This window comes from Alosa alosa, chromosome 4 (assembly GCF_017589495.1).
Source record: "Alosa alosa isolate M-15738 ecotype Scorff River chromosome 4, AALO_Geno_1.1, whole genome shotgun sequence".
Classification (NCBI taxonomy): domain Eukaryota; kingdom Metazoa; phylum Chordata; class Actinopteri; order Clupeiformes; family Clupeidae; genus Alosa; species Alosa alosa.
The window spans coordinates 5,880,534-5,902,452 of record NC_063192.1 but is presented as its reverse complement, the minus strand read 5'-3'; the positions used below and the strand labels follow the sequence as shown (position 1 = coordinate 5,902,452).

The window sequence follows — 21,919 nt, the reverse complement described above, 5'->3', positions numbered from 1 at the left end:
ATCTCTTACTTTTTATGGTGATTAGGCCATTCTGACATACTTACTACACTGTAAAAAAGGAAAAGTCATGGCTTTCCAATTTATCAAACCATATTACCTTACAATTACATGAAACAGTCTAATTTTGAAAACTAATTTTGAAACCAATATGATTACCCTAGCAACCATGTTATTTAGCATAGCAACCACTGTATGTACCCTAACAAAACCCTAGCTACCCTTTTTAATGACTCTAGCAATACCCTAGCAACCATCTTAATTACCCTAGCAACAACCTAGTCACCACCACTATAATGTCAACCTAGCAACCACCAAAGCAACCAACATGATTACCTTAGCAACCATCATAGTAACTGTGTTATTTAGCATAGCAACCACCATATGTACCCTAGCAACACCCTGGCAACCATCTTAATTACTCTAGCAACAACCTAGCAACCACCTCTATAATTTGACTCTAGCAACCACCATAGCAACCAACATGATTGTCCTAGCAACCGGGTTATTTATCATAGCAACCACCGTATGTACCCTAGCAACCATTTTAAATACCCTAGCAACACTCTAGCAACCATCTTAATTACCCTCACAACAACCTAGTCACCACCACTATAATGTCAACCTAGTAACCACCAAAGCAACCAACATGATTAACCTAGCAACCACCATAGCAACTGTGTTATTTAGCATATAACCACCATATGTACCTTAGCAACACCCTAGCAACAATCTTAATTACCCTACCCCCTAGCAACCATCTTAATTACCCTTAATTACCCTACCCAACAACCTAGCAATCAACTCTATAATGTGACCCTAGCAACCACTATAGCAACCAACATGATTATCCTAGCAACCCTGTTATTTATCATAGCAAACACGATTTGTACCCTAGCAACAACCTAGCAACAATCTAGCAACCATCTTAATTACCCTAGCAACCACCATAACAACCAACATGATTATCCTAGCAACCGCTTTATTTATGCATTTTGGCTTATTGGATGTTTTGGATGCAGATAACTTTTAATGCACTTTTAATGTCATTGGTATCATTGGTAATTAAGCTAAAGTACACATTTGATAAGTATTTGTACATAAATTGTTATGGCTGTATTGATTTAAAAGCCTAATAACGTGGTGGGTCCACCAGACCCGGGAACATTAGCTGAGGAACAAAAATATAAATACCACAAGGGTTAATGCAGTGCAGCACAGTTATTCAGACCATGCATTCGGTTATTTAAGTGTTTATTTGTGTTTTATGCATGAGCAGAAGAAGCTAGGCTATATTTTGAATCAGCTTCTCAAACTATTTCGATATTATACTCACAATTCAGCACAACACTCATGAAAGATACATTAACTCAATTGCAATACGGACAGCTTTTGGGAAAGGGCAAATGGGCTTTTTGGGATCAACTTCATGAGTAAAGTAGCCTATTCATCATGATGTGCATGTTTGATTTTTGCAATACTTAAGGTTTAGCTAAAAGTCTATTCCACAGGTTCAGCTCTGTATGATAACACAGATGTGTATCACATGTAAATATGTTGCACCAATCACTGACAAAACCATGATATTCATCTCAGCTGAAATCAAACACATTCAAATAAAATACAATAAAAATAGAAAATACAATAACTCAAGTGAAACACCTAGTGGGCATATGATTCAAAACATTGGCACCATAGCATGCTGTGTTAATTGTTGCTTTATGGCATGTGCGATGGGAAGTGGCAAGCTTTCTTTTTTGTGAGATACAGTATACATTTGTTAAAAATGAACTAGAAGTAAAGACTACATTCAGAGAAAGAATAACAATCAATGGCGTGAACATGAAATACTACTCAACAACACTGTGAAGCATCACCAACCCTGTTAAGCTGTATTACTCAGAAAAAAAGTATATTCAACATCTATGGCTTATATTGATGCATAAATTTAGAGTGTGAATTGTGATTTCAATATATTCTCTTGTGCATGTCCCTAGTCAGAGAACAAGCTCACAAAAGACTTGCGCAGGTTCCGAATGCTTTCTGCTTTGGCCACATCCTCACTGGCCATCCGGAAGAAGGATTTATCTCCAAGGCCAAAAGCATTACTGAGTGACTGAGATTTACTGTGAAAGATATGGGAAAGAATTATGACAGAGTGTGCAAGATAAATTAGAACATTTCTGAAGCAACTTTCATCATACAGTCACAAACTACAGTATATCAACTACATTTTACAACTAGGTTTATATATGTATCATTGATCAATAAGCACTTCAAGCTTAATTTTATATTATGCCACATTGGGTAAACACTATAGTTGGGATTAAATGAGTGTCATTAATTTACTCAATCGGAATAAATGGCTACTTACTTCAGCTGAGGGTGGCCCTGGGCCTTTCCCTGTGTAGCCTGCTGCTCTTGACTGGCATCAGGTTGGGCCTTGGCCTCATCTAGGAGTTCAGGTGGAGACAGAGACTGTGTGGGAGACTGGGATTGGGCCTGAGGGGGAGACCCCGACTGGGGCACACCTGGGAGCTGGTCCTGAGGCCTGCACTGGAGCTGTCCTCCAGCCCCAGACTGGACTTGTTCCTGGCGCTTGAGCTGAACTTGTTGTTGTTGTTGACGCCTGCCCTGGTCTTGACCTTTTTCTGCAGCCTGGGCTGGGAGTTGTTCCTGGGGCCTAGACTGGCTCTGTGTTTTTGAGTTGCGCCGTCTCGGTGGTACAGGCTTGGCTGGCTGCGCTTCAGGGTGCTGCTGCTGCTGCTGCTGATGACCCTGCCCAGTATGTCGATGTGCTGTCGGGCCTGCAGGCTGTGTGCTCAGCCCCCTGCTGGGGTCTCTGGTAAAGGCGGTGGCAGAAGTCCCTGAAGATGGTTGTTGATACTGAGAAATGGATGCCTGGGGAATCGTGGAGCCCCCTACGTTCAGTACAAGAAACACTCTGATATTAAATCCATTTCTCTTTCTCTCGCTCTTTTTGCTTGGTCTAGCCAAGAAACATATCCATCACCCAGCAATTTTGTAACATGAATTTTATTACATTCAATTTAGCGGAGTCCTCCAGGGAACATTATAAACATCAAAAGCCACAACACAATATTTCCCACAGCTACCTAAGAAGGCACAAGTAGCATGGGGCATGAGGAAACAAAGTAAAGATTCTGCAGAACATCAATCTTCATGCAACAAATGGATAGTAGGAAAATGTAGGGGAGGATCGGGACATACCTGTCTTCTGTGTTCTAAGAAAGGACTTATGCTTAACTAAACATTGGGGTCGACAGTACTGATTAGTATTGTCATTTTTGCACACCTCACCATGAGAACAGTGTTAGTCATTAGTAATAGAGATCAGTGCTGGTTGTCTGACATTAACTAGTCCTTCAGTAACAGATGTAGCAACACAGCGAGCATATAGTATATTGCAAATGAACCTTTATTGCCTGTGAGAAAGAAAGATATCATCACTTAAAGGAATTTATCCACAGTATTATCTCAGATTTGTAGTGAACGAATGTCGCCTTTATATCAGTCAAATATTGAACTGGCACTAAGAAATCACAGTGCCCGAAGGCCAAGTAATTGAGTTTAATTATACTGAATACTGTACATAATTGACTAATGGTGCAGGGTAGAGATTGATTGCAGTTATGGCTAAAAATATCTCATTGTGGTCTGTAGTTTCTGTTAATCACCCAACACTTCTGCAGTAAAGTTGGTGCACTCAGCTAAATGAAATGATCAGAGAGATTAGAATCCAATCATGATGAAAATCGGAACTATTTCTATTTTGCTTATCTTGACACTTTGTTACAGTACAACTCATAGAATGAAACAAAGCTTAGTAAACACTTTACACTTTCCACAAGTACAATAAATTCATAATTAGGAACAAGTCTTTTGTTACTACAAATTTACCATTTTGTTCAGTGATTGGTGATTAGCAATGAAATGCCGACTAACCACTAACTGCTTATACTAAGCATGAAGTAAGATGGCTGATATCTCAGATCATAATGATGGACTCATGCATCTTTCAAAATTAGCATGGAAACCGTAAGTCCATCAAACAGGCAGTTCCTGTTATTCGGTATATATCTCACCCCGAATGACAGGATCATTCTAGTCATCTGCTAAATAGGCTAAAAGACAAGACACAAGTTCCCTTTCAGAGTATGCACAGTGGGTCAGTTTCAACTGATATATATTACTATGTCTTATTTGGGCAGAGCAATCTGTTAAAGAAAATAAACATTATATTGCACATCCCACAAACTAATTCAAATAAGGCAAATGGAAAAAATAATCTTCAAACGGCAAAACCATACTCACTATGATCCATGACTGCCATACAGGACCTGGACAGAGATAGTATCAAACTAATTACGCCTCCATATATGGCCTGATATGGCTTGGCTCATTAGCCAAATTTGGCTGATAGTCTGAATACTCAGTTTTATCCTACAGACAAAATGCTCAAAAAATAAATTATATATCTACTTGCCATACTTCACAACGTTCATTGAACAAAGACAGTGTGTGTCAAATATGGCTTTTATCTATAAAGGAAGGCTAAAAAGGAATAAAAAAAGACTACAGAATTTTTCTATGATACATCAAACAGAATTGGCAGAGTTAGGCTATGTTTGTGAGATAATAAATGAAAAAAAAAAAAAGACTAGTGCAAATAAGAGCTGAATCATGTGTAATGTGTAGTTCTTATCCTTTGGCTTTCAAGAATATTGGTATATATACTGTATATATTACAAGGTGTTGGTCATAGTTTTTTTTCTGTATACTGTTATCCAAAGCTGTGTTGTGCATAGAGACTAATGATTTGGGTATTACTGTGAATAATGGACTCAATAGTTCCATTCTCTTCTATTTTCACAGGGGTTCAGAATTGGATGCATTTTGCTAAGTAGACTGATAGCTAAATGTTGTTGAACTCTTAAATATATATAGCATGTTTAGTTAGTGTGATGTAGCTTTTCTTACCGGCATATACACTTCACATATACTTCAAAATAGGGACAACATGTTATGATATTCACCAAGCTCGTAGTGCACAAAATATAGGATATTCGAACAGTGCAGTCACAAAATACATACTTTATCCTGACCTCACAATTCATCACAATTATCTCTTATTAAAACCATTCATGCAAATAAAAACATGTATATTAGGCTGGGACATGTAAATATGAGGATGAATATAATCTCCACAATGGCCATACATACAAGCATACGTATATGTATTTACAGACGCACATTACACACACGTCAAACTGCACATCCAACCACAGTTTGAACATCATAAATAAGTATGCAACAAAATGGAAAAGTGGAACAAGTAAATAAATAAATAAATATACGATGTTGAATTATAAAACTTAAATGGGTACAAGTGACACTGAGAACAGTATAGGCACAATCTGCTCTTTACACAACTTACAACAGCCCTGAAGAAAATCAAAAACACTCACTTTTACAGGGGAAAAACCAAAGCGACCATCAAAAGCACACAAATTGTCAGCGGAACAAGGGGAACGGTACATTTTGACACTGCATAGGAATGACAAACACCGCCCAGGCCAACATGACACACTGTGCAGGTGTACATACACAGAGAAGTTACGCTTAAACTCTCATTTAGCTTGTCCACCCAGTCCCCTCGTCCTAACTTGATCTCAGGGAACACAATGTGTTGTGGTTTTATCTCAACGCGACTGATCCTTGGCTGCACTTCTAAACACTTCTACTCTTATGTCTACTTGTCTGTGGTCTTAGTTAGCCTGGACAGGCTTGGGACCCACCGCAACGCCATTACAGTCCAGAATGTACTGTAAACAACCTTGAGGCGGGGGCTTCTGGGTCGGGGTCTTCTTCAAGTCATTCCCGACTTCCTTCTCCGTGGGCATCTGAAGAGGTCAAACAAATACCACAACAAAGGGTGAGCACAATTAGTGGACACAAACTAACCAACAACAAACTATAAACACAGTCTATGTGCTACAATTATGCATTCAAGCATAGTTAAACTAAGGTTGAAAGTATACCATATGTAGTTAATGTTAATTTACATTAAATCATATTTACACAAAATTACAATATTACTTTTTAATAAAACAAAGTTTTATTAAAGTTTTTTATTAGTTTTGGTAAAATGAGCTTTTATGTATTTACTTTCAGTGCGGTTACAGGGTCTTGCCAGGGTATCATACCTGTGATGGTTGAATGGTAGTTGGCCTTTGGAGTTTAGAAGTTAATCCCGCTTCTGCGTTCATTTTAGCAATAACCATGTCACAGATCAGCTGCCTGTCCTCCGTCTGATGATCTCCAATCAGGGGCATTGAGGAGCCCACCACCTAATACACACACAATCACAAACACACCACTTTAGCACTGAGAGTTAAACTGGCCCATAACACAGTTAGAGAATCTCAAACCTCAATTCTGGATCCAGTTCCAGTTCCAGTTCATGATTTTAAAGACACCCCCAAAGTGTAGCACTGTAACTGCCTGGCTGCTCTGTGTTGGCTGCAGCAACATGAGCTAGGTAGCACCAATTTTCCCCCCCTGTATCGACAGTACTTGGTGACCTCAAAAAACAGAGATCTGTGTGAAAAATTGCCGGAGTTCTCCTTTAAAGCAACACCAAAGAGTTTTTTGTACCTTAAAATAATGTTTCCAAAATCGTTTCAGTGGTTCATCAACTCGTAACAGGGTGAACCGCACTATGTAAGTTTGCCAGATCGGGTAGCGGATCTGTAGTTCGATGGAATGAGACATAAGAAACTACAAATGTGACTTCCATCTGATGTCGCAATACATCGTACTTGAACCATCAAGAGTCAGGTGCTATTTAGGTTCATTCTAGTCATGTAAGCAAGTAATACGGACAGTGCTGCTGGCATAGCATTCATTTCCCTCAGTTACCAGAGGGTTTGGCGCCATATATAAATTGACACTAATAAACAAAATGGAGCTGCTTTCTAATCGTTACAATAAAAATAAATTTGCCCAACGAATGTGTGCAAAACATGTGATTTTACAAATCAAATAAGACCAGAAAAGCTAATTTCCTTCCATATTAAAGCTTATACTATAACCAGAGACTTTCTAATGAGGAGACACAGCACTCAAAGAATCTCCCATAGAAATGTATGGGGTTAGTTTGTAACGCAAACATGGCAGTCGTCTACACATATTCCGCCCTTTCCGCCGCCAAAAGTTGACATGTGAATACATCGTGCCAATCATGTGTTGCCGCCGAGTGGAGAGAAACTTGCCTAAAAGGACTTTTCTATAACATCACAACATACAAAAACGTAATTTTATATTATCACAATCATTACAATTACACTAACAAAACTACACCCCATTAATAATTCATATCACATACCTCAGTGATATAATCCTTCCCATCTTTGCCATGGATGGCTTTAACTGCACAAACGTCCAGGCCGCCAAACATCTCAGAACAGGTGTCAACCCAAAGTTTATAACTGTAATCAAACATACACAAATCAGGTCAGCACATGTTAGTTATATGAGGACAACAAACAGAGTGTCACTAAAGATGAAGACACACATGCAACATTTTGAGCAATGTCACCTGGCAACATGTGACTCTTACTGTTTGGGTGCATACACATTGATATTGGGCAACACATTTTTTACTTGATTTTTTAATCATCACAATCATCATCTTTTAATTATCAGCAAGCCACTTGTTATAATCCAGACACACAGAACAGGTTATGGGATTGCCTGGCAACGTAGCTCAAAGCACTGTGTCTTGTATCATCAGCTGAATCTTAAAGGAAAATTCCGGTGTGATATTGACCTAAAGTGTATTGAAACATGATACCGAGTGTGAACGTATGTCTCATAGCCCATCTCGGCTTGTCCCCTGCACTCCAAAATCTGGCGCTAGTTAGCCGATGCTACCAACAGCTTTTTCAATAGTGGTGCTTCAGCATCGGGCTAGCCGTGCAAATAAATCTCTGTTTTACACCCATTTATGAGGCTCAATGTATCTCCACACTTCATTGGTAGACTTCCGAGGGCCCTGACATTTAAAACGAGACATTGAGAACTTTGAAAAAGCACTGGTAGTTTACTTACAAGACGATTTATACAGACAGTATCTTCACAAAGTTTAGCATTTGCAGCCATCTTGAATTTAGTCGAGCAACGAGTAAGAATGAACAGGTATGATAAGGGATCAAATTCCAAAAATAATTCAGTGGAAATGCATGGATTCCAGTTGCTGCTACTGGAAGAAACTGGAATCCATGCATTTCCACTGGGGAAAGCTGTTGGTAGCATCGGCTAACTAGCGCCAGATTTTGGAGTGCAGGGGACAAGCCGAGATGGGCTATGAGACATACGTTCACACTCGGTATCATGTTTCAATACACTTTAGGTCAATATCACACCAGAATTCTCCTTTAACAACACTGACTCCACTGACTGGGCTACAGTTACTCCCTCTCTACAAAGCCTGTTACTGTCCTGACATGGCTGACAAGGCTGTCTGTATGCACTACCACCTGCCTACACAGCAAACCCTCATCTATTTTTTAGACATAATTACCACCACAAACATAATTATCTCTGATGAATAGGGAGGCTAAAACACTATGACAGTATGATCTTGATATCAGTGCTGCATTGTTGCTGAAGTACATCCATTCATGTTACTGCGTACTTGAAATATGTGATGATATACAAAGAGCCTTTGTGGATGGAATTTGTAGTAGCAGCAGACATATATGAGCATATGAGAACTGCTTGGCAAGTGGCACTTGTTTTTTTATAATTTCAAAACAAAACATGGATATGGTCGTTTGCACAGTTTAATTCAGTCTCATTAATGCTTTGGTGGTGTGTTCTTGTTGAGTAGCTTGCCTGTCTGTCATGGCAATCTGATCAAGCATTGCAGCGCCTGTATTTGATTTCCAGTTCCCAGAGATAGATGTCCTCCTGATAAAGAATATGAATCCATCCGTTATTACTTACTACAACCAAATAAATCTTCATGGTATTTGGCATGAGAAGGGTGTGTCGCTGAACTTTCATTTGCTTACATGTAAGCCTTGTAATCGGTCCCGATCTTCTGAATCCTGATGTCATACTTAGATTCGATGAAAGGCTCTGAGGTGGTGTATGTCTTTGTGAGAGCCACAACGCTGGCAATATCCTGAAATTTACTATGATTGTCCACTTTCACCTGTTAGGTTAGAACACAAACAGACAGGCCTCAGATCAGATCATGAAGGTCTTCACAAGCTTTCAGTACAGCCCCACACCAGCATCAGTTACTCCAGAAGCTTTCAGTATAGCCCCACACCAGCATCAGTTATAGCCTAATCCAGAAGCTTTAAGTATAGCCCCACACCAGCATCAGTTATAGCCTAATCCAGAAGCTTTCAGTATATCCCCACACCAGAATCGCATAAACTCCACCATACCTACCTTGCCCACTCCTGAATGAGCATGTCCAATTTTCACAACAACAGGAAATGTCGGCATGGCAACCTGGAAGAAGGTTACACATTAGTTTATGAGTTTCTAAATAGGGGCCTGGCTCTGTCAACAGCCATTAAATCAAATCAGTGCCATCGTTGTGTAATGACGAATAAGACTGGGCACTCCAAAGATCCCCATTGTTAATAAGACTGAAAATACTCATCATGTCCTACCATTTCCTTGTAGTTTGGATAGTATGTCTGCTCAATGAGAGGGAACTTTTCTGGGCCAAGTCTTCTGTATGCACCAATCAATTGAGCAAACTACATAGAGAACACAAAACAGAAAAGTGTTATGGACTTGTACCTAAATGTAATAACCAGCTGTTACTACAAAAGATGAAGTGAATGTTCTAGTGTAGTGAGAATAATGAAACGTAATCATAACAAAATATTTAGATGTTACTGTCTTCACATGGTTTCAAGTCATGACAACTTTAGGAGTTCAGGAACAGTACATACAGCCCAGGGTTTGTCACAGAGGTTATAGATGGAGTCCAAGGAGTTTAAGCTGGGAATGCCAGAGTATTGCAGCGCGATGATGAGGTTGCGGAAGTCTTCGTTCTCTGTCATACTGTAGGCGTGCTGGCGGATGAGCACAAAGTCCGGCTTGAATGACCTGAAAATGACAGAGCAAAAGAACAAACATGACCATGCCGTTGAAAACATACATGGCCAAATACTGTACATATTACGCTCCCACATTTCCTTATAGCTAGACTGGCCTGAGAGGCTCCATTGCTCTGGCCACAGCTGGAGGACATATTGGAATGAAAACCATAAAAGCTTTATAGGGAAAATGATTGCATCTGGTGTGTTCAGTGTCTCACCTGATCACCTTTGTCTCATTCCTCCAGACCTGCATTGCCACAGTGCATGTCCCACTGGCATGGGATACCACATCAATGTCACCAAACTGGGCCTACAACAAAACACTGGCATTTAGCATGGCACAGGAAAAAAGGTACAACAGTGCCTGTGTTGACTGTGTGTGGGATTACATTTACATGCATCCATTCTATGTACTCATCCAATATAGATGTACAGATGTCTCATTTTACTCTTCACCGCACATACCTGTTCAACTTTGATGTCATAATCTCCCTGTACCTTCTTCCCTCTGAAGATTTTTGCCCTGAAAAAAAAAAGTGGTAATGAGGTATGAAAATTTACCCAGAGACTGAACATTGTTAAACACACCCAGCAACATTTGCACCAACACCAAAACAAATAAATAAAACTCCCCTGTTTCACCATGTTTTCTCCTGAGCTACCATCACTGTTTAGTGTTTAGTGGCATGACAACGTGCCATGCTAGACTGGTTTTGTATGGGTTTCTCAGTCTATTTCTAGTAAACAGACAGAAAGATATGGTTTAGACATCTCACAATCCCCTTTAAACAGTGGGTCTCTCAGGGCATTTTTCTGGACTTGTCCTTAAATACATTTTATAATAAATAATAAAATACACAAACATACATTTTTTCTGAACATTAAAAAGCCATATATATGTAATTTCACACAATCCTAATATGTTTATGGCATCACCGTGTAACTGTGAAATAGTTAGGTCTTTATTATTATGACCGCCGCTAGCGAAGCGGTCATATAGGGATTGTCAAAGTTTTTTTTTTTTTTTTCCCCTTCAACTACTTCCTGAATTACCCGGCACACCGAACCACCGGGGCACATGAAATTTGGTGGGTATGTAGCCCCACTAGACTTTTACGGAAAAATTTCGTTTGGTCCCCGGGGGCCACTTCCCCCACCGCGCTGGGCCCCCCGAAACCCAAAAAATGCAGTTTTTCCTAAATAACTACCTGAACCGTGGCACCGAGGATGAAGACATTTTTATGGTATGTTGGTCTCAAGGGCCCACATCAACCTAGCCCATAATCACTCATTTGTGATTTGCACCCCCCCGGTAAAAAATGAAAATGCAATATCATTCTGCTTTAATCCCCCTCTCTTCAGTTAAGATGTTCAGAACTGCACCAAATTTTATGTGTATGATTAATCTGACCTTCTCTGGGGGTATGCCAAGTTTCGTAGAATTTCATCCATGGGGGGGTCTAAAAAAATTAAAGGATAATTCCGGTGTGATTTTGACCTAAAGTGTGTTGAAACATGATACCGAGTGTGAATGTATGTCTCATAGCTCACCTCGGCTTGTCCCCTGCACTCAGAAATCTGGCGCTAGTTAGCCAATGCTACCAACACAGTGTTTCGTTGTGGTGCCTCGGGCATCGGCCTAGCCATGCAAATAAATCACTGTTTTACACCATTTACGAGGCTCAAAGTAGCTCCATACTTCATTGGTAGACTTCCGAGGGCCTTGACATTTAAAACGAGACATAGAGAACTTTGAAAAAGCACTGGTAGTTTATTTACAAGACGATTTATACAGACAGTACCTTAAGGAATTTTACCGTTCGACGCCATCTTGAATTTAGTCACGATAAAGTTCGGCGGCGAAATCTGAAACGAACAAGTATGATAAGGGATCAGATTCCAAAAATAATTCCGTGAAAATGCATGGATTCCAGTTGCTGCTACTGGAAGGGGGGCGATTTCTTAAAAGATTGAGCTTGGTCTGGCAAAATCCAGACTAACCATGGACCTCATAGTTGCAAAATGCAAGGGAACATCAAGGGAACAGCATATTATTTGCACAAACAATAACGGACAGTAGCTCTTCAACTTGGCCCGTTAAAATGTGTATGAACAGTCTAGCAACGCATTTCATGAAGGCCCTTTTGGACATGTCAGTTATTTGCACCACTGGGTAAAACGGCATTTTGTTTTAGACTACTGGTATTTAATTTGTGCATTGACAATAAAGCTGAATATCATATGAACTAGATGACTAAACTTATGCATATGTAGAAGAAGAAACATTCACAAAAATCCATGACATGACCTCTCTTCTTGATAGCTGTTGAAAACTGCATGGAACTGACAGGGATTGTTTTGTTTAATAATAAATAAATAAATACATTATGCTGCTACCTTCTGCTTTTCCCAAATACAATGTAGCCTACAGGTGCACCTTTCATCAGTCCAGTTGCAATGGACGGACTGTGTTGAACCGCCCTACTTGTGATTGTTTAGATATTTTAAAGGTTTTATAACAATGCTACAATTTTTTTGGCAAGTGCTACAAATCTATTCACCTTTGCAGCCAGTAGGCTACTTTGTAATGCGCCCGCAAACACACATTCCAAACAAGCATACACAAAAGTTTCAAGAGTGGGGGATGGAGTAGAAGATGGAGACAAATTCATTTATATGATTTATTTTCGCGGAATGGATGTACAGGACTGAGCGGCGGTCGTATTTTGTACCGCTATGCGGTACATCTAGTTAAGAGGAAAATAGCCAAATGCAGTCATTTTTATGTTCCCTTTTAACTTAATCAGTGATGATCACTGAAGCTGTTGGTTTTAATTTTAACTGACTCGTCTTCGTCTATGTTGATGAAAACCTTCCCATCATGCGTGCTGTTGTGATTTTACTGGATTAATTGCTTTCAGTATGAGAAAGAATTCAACACTTGCTTCAGCTTCAGTATCACTTTGTTCTGGAGGAGCTCGCGTCAGATATATTTTCCCAGGAAAAATGCCAGCTGGCCAGCTCCACCTGCATTATTCATTCCTGATCTAATTTCAGCACAAAACTTGTCTCAGTGAGGACAGATGAGAATCCCGAATCGGCCTGCTACAGGTGGCACATAAGATCAAAGGGAAACAGACAGAGATTTGACCACATGCAGCTCAACATCCACTATGATATGTCTAATGCAGTGGCTTTGAACTGGTGTGCCAAGAATTTTGAGGAACCCAATGTATTTTTATACAGGCTTATGAAATAGGCTAGCGGGCTATTTTTCAAATGCATCAATTAATTTAATTAATTAAAACAGCTTTAGGTAGTCACAAAGTGGTTGTTATACAGTGGCCTAATAGGCTACAGATCTCTTACGCAGCTCTGTGAACTGCTACTCATGTGAACATATACCTATTGCTGTCTCAGCTCATGAACACACTGTTTAAAAAATATGGGCATAAGAATGAACATTCCTGTTATAGCCTACAATAATGTGTGTGACATACTTCATAATCAGTAATGATATAGCTATGATAAGTCGGTGTTGCCTTGGCATTTTGGTTTGATATTTGAGTCAAGTCCGTCTATTTATAAAGCACATTTAACGCAACAGGGTTGACCCAAAGGGCTTTGGTGTACCTCTGCCCTAATGCACCAAATTGAAATGTATTGTGTAGATAGCCTGATGCAGATTTAGACATTGAAACCATAGTTGTGTTCATTAGTGGGCGAGCACAGAGATGCTGTTGTGATGAAAGCAGAAAGAAGAAAGCAGGAGTGTGACGCTGTGATAGTGCTTTTTCCAGTACTCTTCCACTATACCTTCATGGTTCCCATAGTGATCCAGTTTGACTGTGTAATGGTACTGTAGTTGCTATGCAGGAAAACATCCCATTCCCATAAACATGTTTTTATGATGGTAAATCTATTAGGACGATGCACTGACTATACAATTAAAGCTACTCTAGAAAGAGCTTTCCATTGAGACCAGGATTCCTCTGAGACATTTTAAGATGTTAATTAGCATTTGTGGCACATATCCCCCCTCTGTATGATAATAGAATAACAAAATATATCCAAGTGAAGCCGGATATACTCTCTGTTAAATGACTCATAGCAGCAACATTGCAGAGGTTGAATTGAAATTATTGCTTGATATAATTTTGCCAGACATCTCAGCCAAAGCTAAAAAAAAGGCTCTGCATTACAGAGATGCAAAGTCATTTGATTTGAATGCAATATTGAGAAATGGAATTCAATAGAAAGTCAAAAAGTAAAAGTAAAGTTTTTTAAAAGATCATTCTCAATATCTCGCTGATTTGCAGGGTTTTGAGCTGCGACTTGATTTGTGATTTGGTTTGAGATCCAAAGCAATCCAATCTTTTACAGAGCTTGCAAAAATCACCCTCTCTTATTATATCACCACTCACATTATCCCTCTCAAGATCTGCTTCTGTTAATTTGTTTAGGTGTATGGCCACCGTATGGCAAGACAGTGATTCATGCCTACTCGGTTGTCCTGATGTTACCCGTAGAGCACTGAACCACTGCAGCAGGGAATGCTGAGGATATTGCTTTAATAAACTGACTGCTATGGAGAGGCTTTAGCACTTGTGTAGCCTGTGGGAAAAGATTGAATTGTGAGCTTCCTACAGGTACTCTGTTGACATTCTTTTATTCTATCTGGACCAGTGGCAGGTCATTGCTATGCAGATGAGCGAGCTGGAGCATTCTGATCATGTTGAAATGCAGCCCTGTCATGCTCTGCATAGCAACAAGGTTCTATGTCTACCAAGTCCTCACCACAGCAGCAACAATGGAAACAGTGGATTAAACAAAAGCATAAGCAATATGGCACGTGTGAGAGTGGGGTTAGTAAAGGATACTGTATATCCACGGCTGTGGTTCAGCCATAGGCAAATGAATGAATTCACACATTCGCACATAATGTGCACATTTCTTGTTATTTGTTTTGGATTAAACCTATTACCATAACCATTATTGGCATGGTTTGTCATGTCCTACCATGTTATTGCTTCATTGTACTGCAGCAAAAATGTCATTTCTTGATCTCCGCTGGAATTTAAAACCACTGCACAATGAAGGATTCAACAATGTGCAATTAGATTGTCTGTTTTAATTTGTTCTTGTTGTTATTGCTAGTCCGTTTGGATTTCACCCTGAACCACTTGCTCTGCTGATTCAATATTATTGGCAGTTCGCTACTCCAAGCACGGGCAGCCATGGTTTGTAAATGGTGGTGGTTACTAGTGAGGCCCCCCCATCCATGTGATGCGCTTTGAGTATCGAGAAAAGCGCTATATAAATGTAATGTGTTGTTGTTGTTGTTGTTGTTATCTGGAGGAATCATTTTCATGTGTTGTGCGCATGGATCTGTGCTGTGGGATGTGTGCTTCAGAAGGGTGTTGGTTACATCTATGTGATTGATCGGCACTGTCATGCCTCTATAATCTCAGTGGTTAAAGGCTGTGTAGGAGAGGTTAAATTAAGAGGGTGAAAAGCTGTCCACATCAGGGACGTAATAAATGGGTCAGTTCAGCCCTGAGCATACACTTGCTGGCTGCTTCTGAGATATTGGATGTTAGATGGCTGGCAAAAAAGAATTCTGGCATTTTATATTTAACACCTCACTTTCAAAAAAGAACACTTTGGTGACTACAGGGTTATCTGAAAAGATTCTCGGTGACATCTTAGGCTTATTGCTGTTAGCTGTTGCTTAAAACGAACGGTGACAAAGTTGTTTTTAAGTGAAAATAACTGTATGCTCTCATGCAATATGTATCTGTTATCAGCCACAGATAAACGATCACTCAAGTTCCCATTAAGCTGGGGCATATTTCTTTCTAAAATGGTGCCCTATCTTTATTATAGGTGTGGGTTTTGTTCAGTGCAGGGAGAATTATATTAGCTGTACTTGAGAGCCTGTCTCCTGAGAGGAAAATTATCATGTGAAATACTTGAGTATAACTGCGTAGGATCATCTGAATTCCTCTGTGTGACATTTATCTATTGAGATGACTCACCACTAAATGTGCCCTAGTTTTTATGAGGTGTAACAAAAGAACACTGCATAACCCTTTCAAGAATTTAGATTTCAGAAAGTCGAGACTGAAGTTGAAAGACTGCACAGGCTTTTTACAAGGGAATTCCTAGACTTCCTAGAGTGTAAATTAAATGCTGATTTCTACTGTTAATTTGACATTTAGCTTGAATATAATTTAGGACTAATTTAAATGTTTATTGTGCAAGGTTTAGTTTTAGGTTGTTTAGCTAAATGTATAGTAGTACACAATATCTTATATACAATTTATAGTGGTGGTTCAACTGATTGTGACCCCAAGACCACCGTTTGGACTAAAGAAGCAACCTTAAAACCATTGCTGAATAGAATGATTCACACAGTGAAACTACAGGTACATTATCTAATGCATCACCAATGCCTTCACAGACCACTGATGGAAAGCCCTTGGTACAGCAAACAAATCATATAATACATTTTAAAGCTGCTTGCTCACATAGTCCAGCTCACTAAGAGGAGAGGAGGGATGTCTTTAGAGATGACCCTTCCCTTTATCAGTGGCTGGCTGAGTCAATCTACTGTGTGTGGGCCGTGAGCCAGGCCATGTTGATCAATTCAGAGACAGGAATCAGATTTTCTAGCTACGCTTTCACTAAAGGACAAGAACCTCAGTGGATTTGACCAAAAGAACTTCCTTGTCAAATCCACTTAATAAAGGACAATGCTCTACATTACATTAGTGTGTCAAAATGAGGTGAAGGGCATTTCAATGTGAACATTGTCACTGCCAAGATATTTTGGCACAGATTGACTAGCCTTCTGAGTATCATTGTGTTGGTTTTCTGTTGTGACCAATGACAGATTTTGCCTTGTGGTCTCTCTACACAACTGCCAGACTGAGTCTAAATCTGTTGCCTGTCTCGCCTGCCCTGGGCACAGTTTCTGGCCCAGGGCTGCACATCTGCTCAGCAACAAAGATGATTGTGGGACGAGAGGACTGAGAACTTCAAAATATTAAACATGGCAGAACACGCTAATTATGTTTTCGCACACAGCATGTGTCCGTCATCTTATCTGACATTTAGTCGGCCTCCTACAATGAGGAAAAATAACAACAGCGAGCTCACATTTTTACTATTTTCTGGTTTGACATTTGACTGTAAATCTATTAGCATTATTAGCCTTCATCTCTGGGGTATTTGAGGTGAGGCTGCAAAAGAAACAGAGGCAGAGGTGCCATACAGATGCTATGGACAACTAACACTGCCAAATGTCAGATAGAGTCATTATTAGGCTAATTAGCTCTCCATCTCCATTTATCTCTACCACTTAGCACTGAGATTGATTCGGACCTGGCAGTTCTTCAGTCAGACAGTGCAGTATATCTCCCTGAGGTATTATTTTATATTATACTTATGCCTATATCTCACATCTACCTTTATGTATACTGACCAATAAAATAGTTGCAATAGATATATCAAGGAAGTGTGCTAAGGCAGGGTTGTAGTAATGTTTGGTCACACTGATGAAAGCTTTGACATTTCCAACAAGCTCTATATTGCACCACTCCTATCACGATACAATCATTCAAACACTTACTGTACTATAGCAAAAATGGTTGCTGTTAACATTCTGGAACTGAAGCTTTTTTTTAGCATACTTCATCTAGCCGACATTCCAATTTCATAACTATTAGGAAAACAGATGCTCTGAGAAAACAAAACAGTTTGAACTCTCTCTGTGGCTCAGTATTCAGACAGCAAAGAATGCCAACACTGATACTGGCTGTCTCTTAAATACCAGCATTGCAATTAACCTTTCAAATGTTTGTCAACTAGTAATGTTAAAATCTAATTCAACGTTTTTTATATATATACAGCCTCTAATGGGTACATAAACAATTCTGGGAAGGTAAGTGACTTACTTTATAATATGTTAAAGACCAATTTCATTAATACTCCAAGATCCAATCACATAACAATAATGGTGGCATAAACTTCTAAATTATCTCAGTTTTAGAGTGTATAGCCATCTAATCTCGCTTCAAATCTGGTCACATCACGTCACAGTGGAAATCTATTGATTGGGTGGCACTGGCTGAGGAGGTGCAATGGTTGTCTGGCAACGGCACCTGGTTTGAGTCCATCTTTTCTGGGCCTCAAATCAAACTCATGTCTTTGTGCAAGACATCATTTCAAGGTGACAGTACCCGTTTAGGCTCATGTTTAATAATGTTCATCATTTATCCTATGGTGAAACTGTTGATCTGTACTGTTGAACAGATTTATTCTGCTATTTAAAAAATCTGGAAGTGTAATGTTTACAATGCAGCAGAATTGGTTTGTAACTTGACAGAATGATACTATGTCCCTGCCTTTCATTGATATTATTCCCCAATCACTCACTAGCTCAATCAGAAATCACTGCAGATGTAATGAGCTATGCCTGGGACATTAGCATTCATAATACCATCTGTGATCTACAGGGAAAGATGATTAAATATGAAAAAAAAAAATCTGCCCATCATTTTCTGTGCATACTTATTTTGAAGGCATCCACATACAACTATAGCCAGCCACACACACACACACACACACACACACACACACACACACACACACATACACACAGATAATAATTAGCTAACTAGGGATCCTAAATTTAACTGAACTTTCCTTGCCTTAGTATACCTAAATTAATACATAATATATCTTCTAGTGAAAAGCCTAACCACTGTCTGGTGTGAGGTCCTGGCCCTGGATACCTGTACACACTCAATCCTACCTTTCTGTCTGAATAAGTGCAAAGCTTGTGTAGATATAGCCAACATCACTGTATGCGAATCACTTGGTGTAATAGCTCCCTTCCTTGACTTGATTGAATTACTTGAACTACCTCAGTTTTTCCACTGACGTCAAGATGAAGGTGTATTGTTTTTAAGCCACGTATACCCTGAATGCGTTTCCATTTCACACTCTTATGGGGTTCAAAATGTATACAATATATATTAGAAATATTTATTTTTTAAGTGAATATAAAAATCCAGACTATGTTGTTATTTTAAGTATCAGATATTCCTCTGTATTAAATATGTGTGGAAACATTCAAGCCTGGCAGGATACCTTTTCCAAATGACACTCAATATATATTATTCATGATATAGAGAGAAGGGTACACACAGGGCTGAACAACCAACACAAATAGTCAAATCTTTCATAACGCATCACAACTGATCAGAGGAGTACTGGGGGGCATCAAAACCTGTTGATAAGAAGAGCTGCTTTCATGCAGCACGACACAGGTTAACACAACACACCACTGCAACAGCACAGCACAACACAACCAAAATGCAGTTTTGACATCGCCTGCTGTCACTTACCACTCCTGTGTGGGTTCATCAATGACCAGCAGTATCTTAAACTTCTTGGGCGCCGTGACGGGGGTCTGCTCCACCAGTCCCGCTGAGGCTGCCGTCTGCTTCACCACGTTGGTGATGGAGCTGAAGAACCCCGTGCCGGTCGGCTGGGACGCTGGCTGAGGCTTGGGCTGGGGCTGGGTCTGAGGCTGGGGCTTGCCCTCCACGGCTGGGGAAGTGCTGGGCGGCGGTGTTCCGCCGACCTGCCCCCCAGACGCAGGTGCCGAAACCTCTGGCTGCGGGGGAGGAGGCTGTGGGGGGTCCGGCTTCTGGAGGTCCGACAAGTAGCCATTCGGCAGGTTGGAGATGAAGGTGCTGTCGGATAGACGGCGACGCAGGTAGTTCATGGCTGCAGCGGCGTGACGAGCTGGACGGACGGCAGAGCAGGAGGAGGAGGAGGAGAAGGAAGAAGAGGACAGGAGATGGAGGCTAGCAGGTTGCGTCCAGAGCCGAAGAGAGAGAGAAGCAGCAGCAGCAGATGGGTAACGCTTGGAGTAAAAATTGACGTGAGCAGAGAGGATCACCTCCCTCCTGGCTGCAGCTGTGTGAGGGGTGGGGGTGTGTGTGGAGTGTGCGTGAGGGGGGGTTCAGCAACCAATGTAAAAGGGTTTCCTCCCAGCTCCACTATGCTACGCCGTGCTCGCTGCTTGTGAGCTTTCCCCCCTGCCTGCGTGAGTGACGCTGCTCACGCTCCCAGCCAATCACCAGCCCCCCCCCCACACCTCATCCAAATGAATCCCTGCAAGAGATGCCTGTTCGCTTGCTCGCGCACGCGCGCGCTTGCCTGCTCTGCTTGGCTCACCAGCACACTCACTCTGTCTTCCCCTCCCCCACTCTCTGCTGCCTCACCAGCGTCACGTCTTCCTTGCAGGGAGGGGAGGAAAACATACACAATAATAATACAGGGGAGCTGCTTTTAGGATACTGTGTATGTGTGTGTGTGTGTGTGTGTGTGTGGGGGGGTAAAATGGAGGTTACCTTCTCCACAGTCAGTTGTCTCAGTGTGCTGCGTGTCCTCTGAAGGGTGCAGAAAGGACAAGAAGACAAAATGGCTAAGAGGGATTTCTAGTGTCTGTGTAAAAGGAGAGACAAGCGCCGGCACATCTCTCCTGGGACCTCACTGAGCACTGTTAACCCCTCCTTCACAGAGACTGATTTATGGAGCCATCTTTCCTGTAAACTGCTATGTAGAAAGAGAGAGAGAAAGAGAGAGAGAGAGAGAGAGATCAGTGTGATGGTAATGATTTGAGGCATTTCACCCCCTCATTCAGAAATATTCATAGGCCAATATATTCCCTGCTTTAAGTTACAAAATCCCATTAGGCCTACATAGGTTATTGTATTATTTCCAAAAAATAATGGTGAACGTTAATTAATATATTTTCATATTTGGCATATCTCCTACTTTCCATGTTTGTTTTATCCATCCTATAGGTGTCCATGTTTGTTTTATCCATCCTATAGGTGTCCATGTTTGTTTTATCTATCCTATAGGTGTCCATGTTTGTTTTATCCATCCTATAGGTGTCCATGTTTGTCTTCTGGCAGAGGCAGTGGACAAAAGTATACACCAATTACTGTCATGAAAGGTATCCATGGAAACAATCATTTTAGGAGAAATGTTCAAGCCATGGAAACAAAGAAAATTCAATTGAATGCAGAAACACAATGGCAATGCTGATATACTGCATACTGTATACAAGGTAGTAGACTATATAACAACAAACATCTTATATAACAACAAACATCTTGACTATGTATAAGGCATACCAAATGTGTTCGTTTGCTATGCTTTAAGAACTTTAATGCAGTTCTTAAATTTAACTTTGAACTGTTTAATCCAGTTTAACCCAGTGTATTTTATTTTTGTTTATGCTTACCTGTAGTTTTAGGTCTTTTTAGTTTTGCACTAGTTTTAATATCACCTTGTAGGCTAGAAGAAAATGGATCTAGATAGGAGCATAACTAAGCATTATTGAGTTTTGGTCTAAACCTAACATTTCTATCCTTCATAATAAATAAGATGATACTAAAAGTAGTTGCTCATGAAAAAGGCCTACCTCATAAAGCAGCAAACCGTTGAATTGCATAGCCTATCTTTTTTTTTTTGCATCCACTGTTTCAGAATATTTCTGAGTTTATAGGCTACGTCACACGTATTTCTCATAGAGCAAGGCGAACACTAGTCTTGCTTTTTTACAGAAAAAATAGACAACTGGGTGAAAGAGAAATACGGACTTTGCCTGTCGTTCAAGAACAACTCTGGTTTGATTGATGTTCTCTAGTAAAACGGGCATGGTGGGCTGTGGGCTCCTGCGCAGT

General features: G+C 40.3%; 1 protein-coding gene across 5 annotated transcripts; it reads right to left on the bottom strand.

Moving 5' to 3' along the window:
- Nucleotides 1–1,260: 1,260 nt before the first annotated feature.
- Nucleotides 1,261–21,870, bottom strand: syn2a (synapsin IIa). 5 transcript variants are annotated; one of them, XM_048240977.1, is made up of 15 exons: nucleotides 21,658–21,870; nucleotides 20,576–21,138; nucleotides 19,562–20,457; nucleotides 10,614–10,671; nucleotides 10,367–10,458; nucleotides 9,999–10,155; nucleotides 9,711–9,800; nucleotides 9,484–9,546; nucleotides 9,096–9,238; nucleotides 8,917–8,991; nucleotides 7,406–7,508; nucleotides 6,225–6,368; nucleotides 5,855–5,921; nucleotides 2,372–2,918; nucleotides 1,261–2,123 (listed from the first exon to the last, which is right to left on the bottom strand). In XM_048240977.1, the coding sequence occupies exons 3-15, from the start codon at nucleotides 19,942–19,944 to the stop codon at nucleotides 1,991–1,993; spliced, it is 2,055 nt and encodes a 684-aa protein (XP_048096934.1). In that variant the 5' UTR covers nucleotides 19,945–20,457; nucleotides 20,576–21,138; nucleotides 21,658–21,870; the 3' UTR covers nucleotides 1,261–1,990. The 5 variants fall into 5 exon arrangements, with proteins under 5 accessions (XP_048096934.1, XP_048096937.1, XP_048096936.1 ...); XM_048240980.1 differs by having other exon boundaries at nucleotides 20,576–20,780; XM_048240979.1 differs by having other exon boundaries at nucleotides 20,576–20,777.
- Between the last annotated feature and the right edge of the window lie 49 nt (nucleotides 21,871–21,919).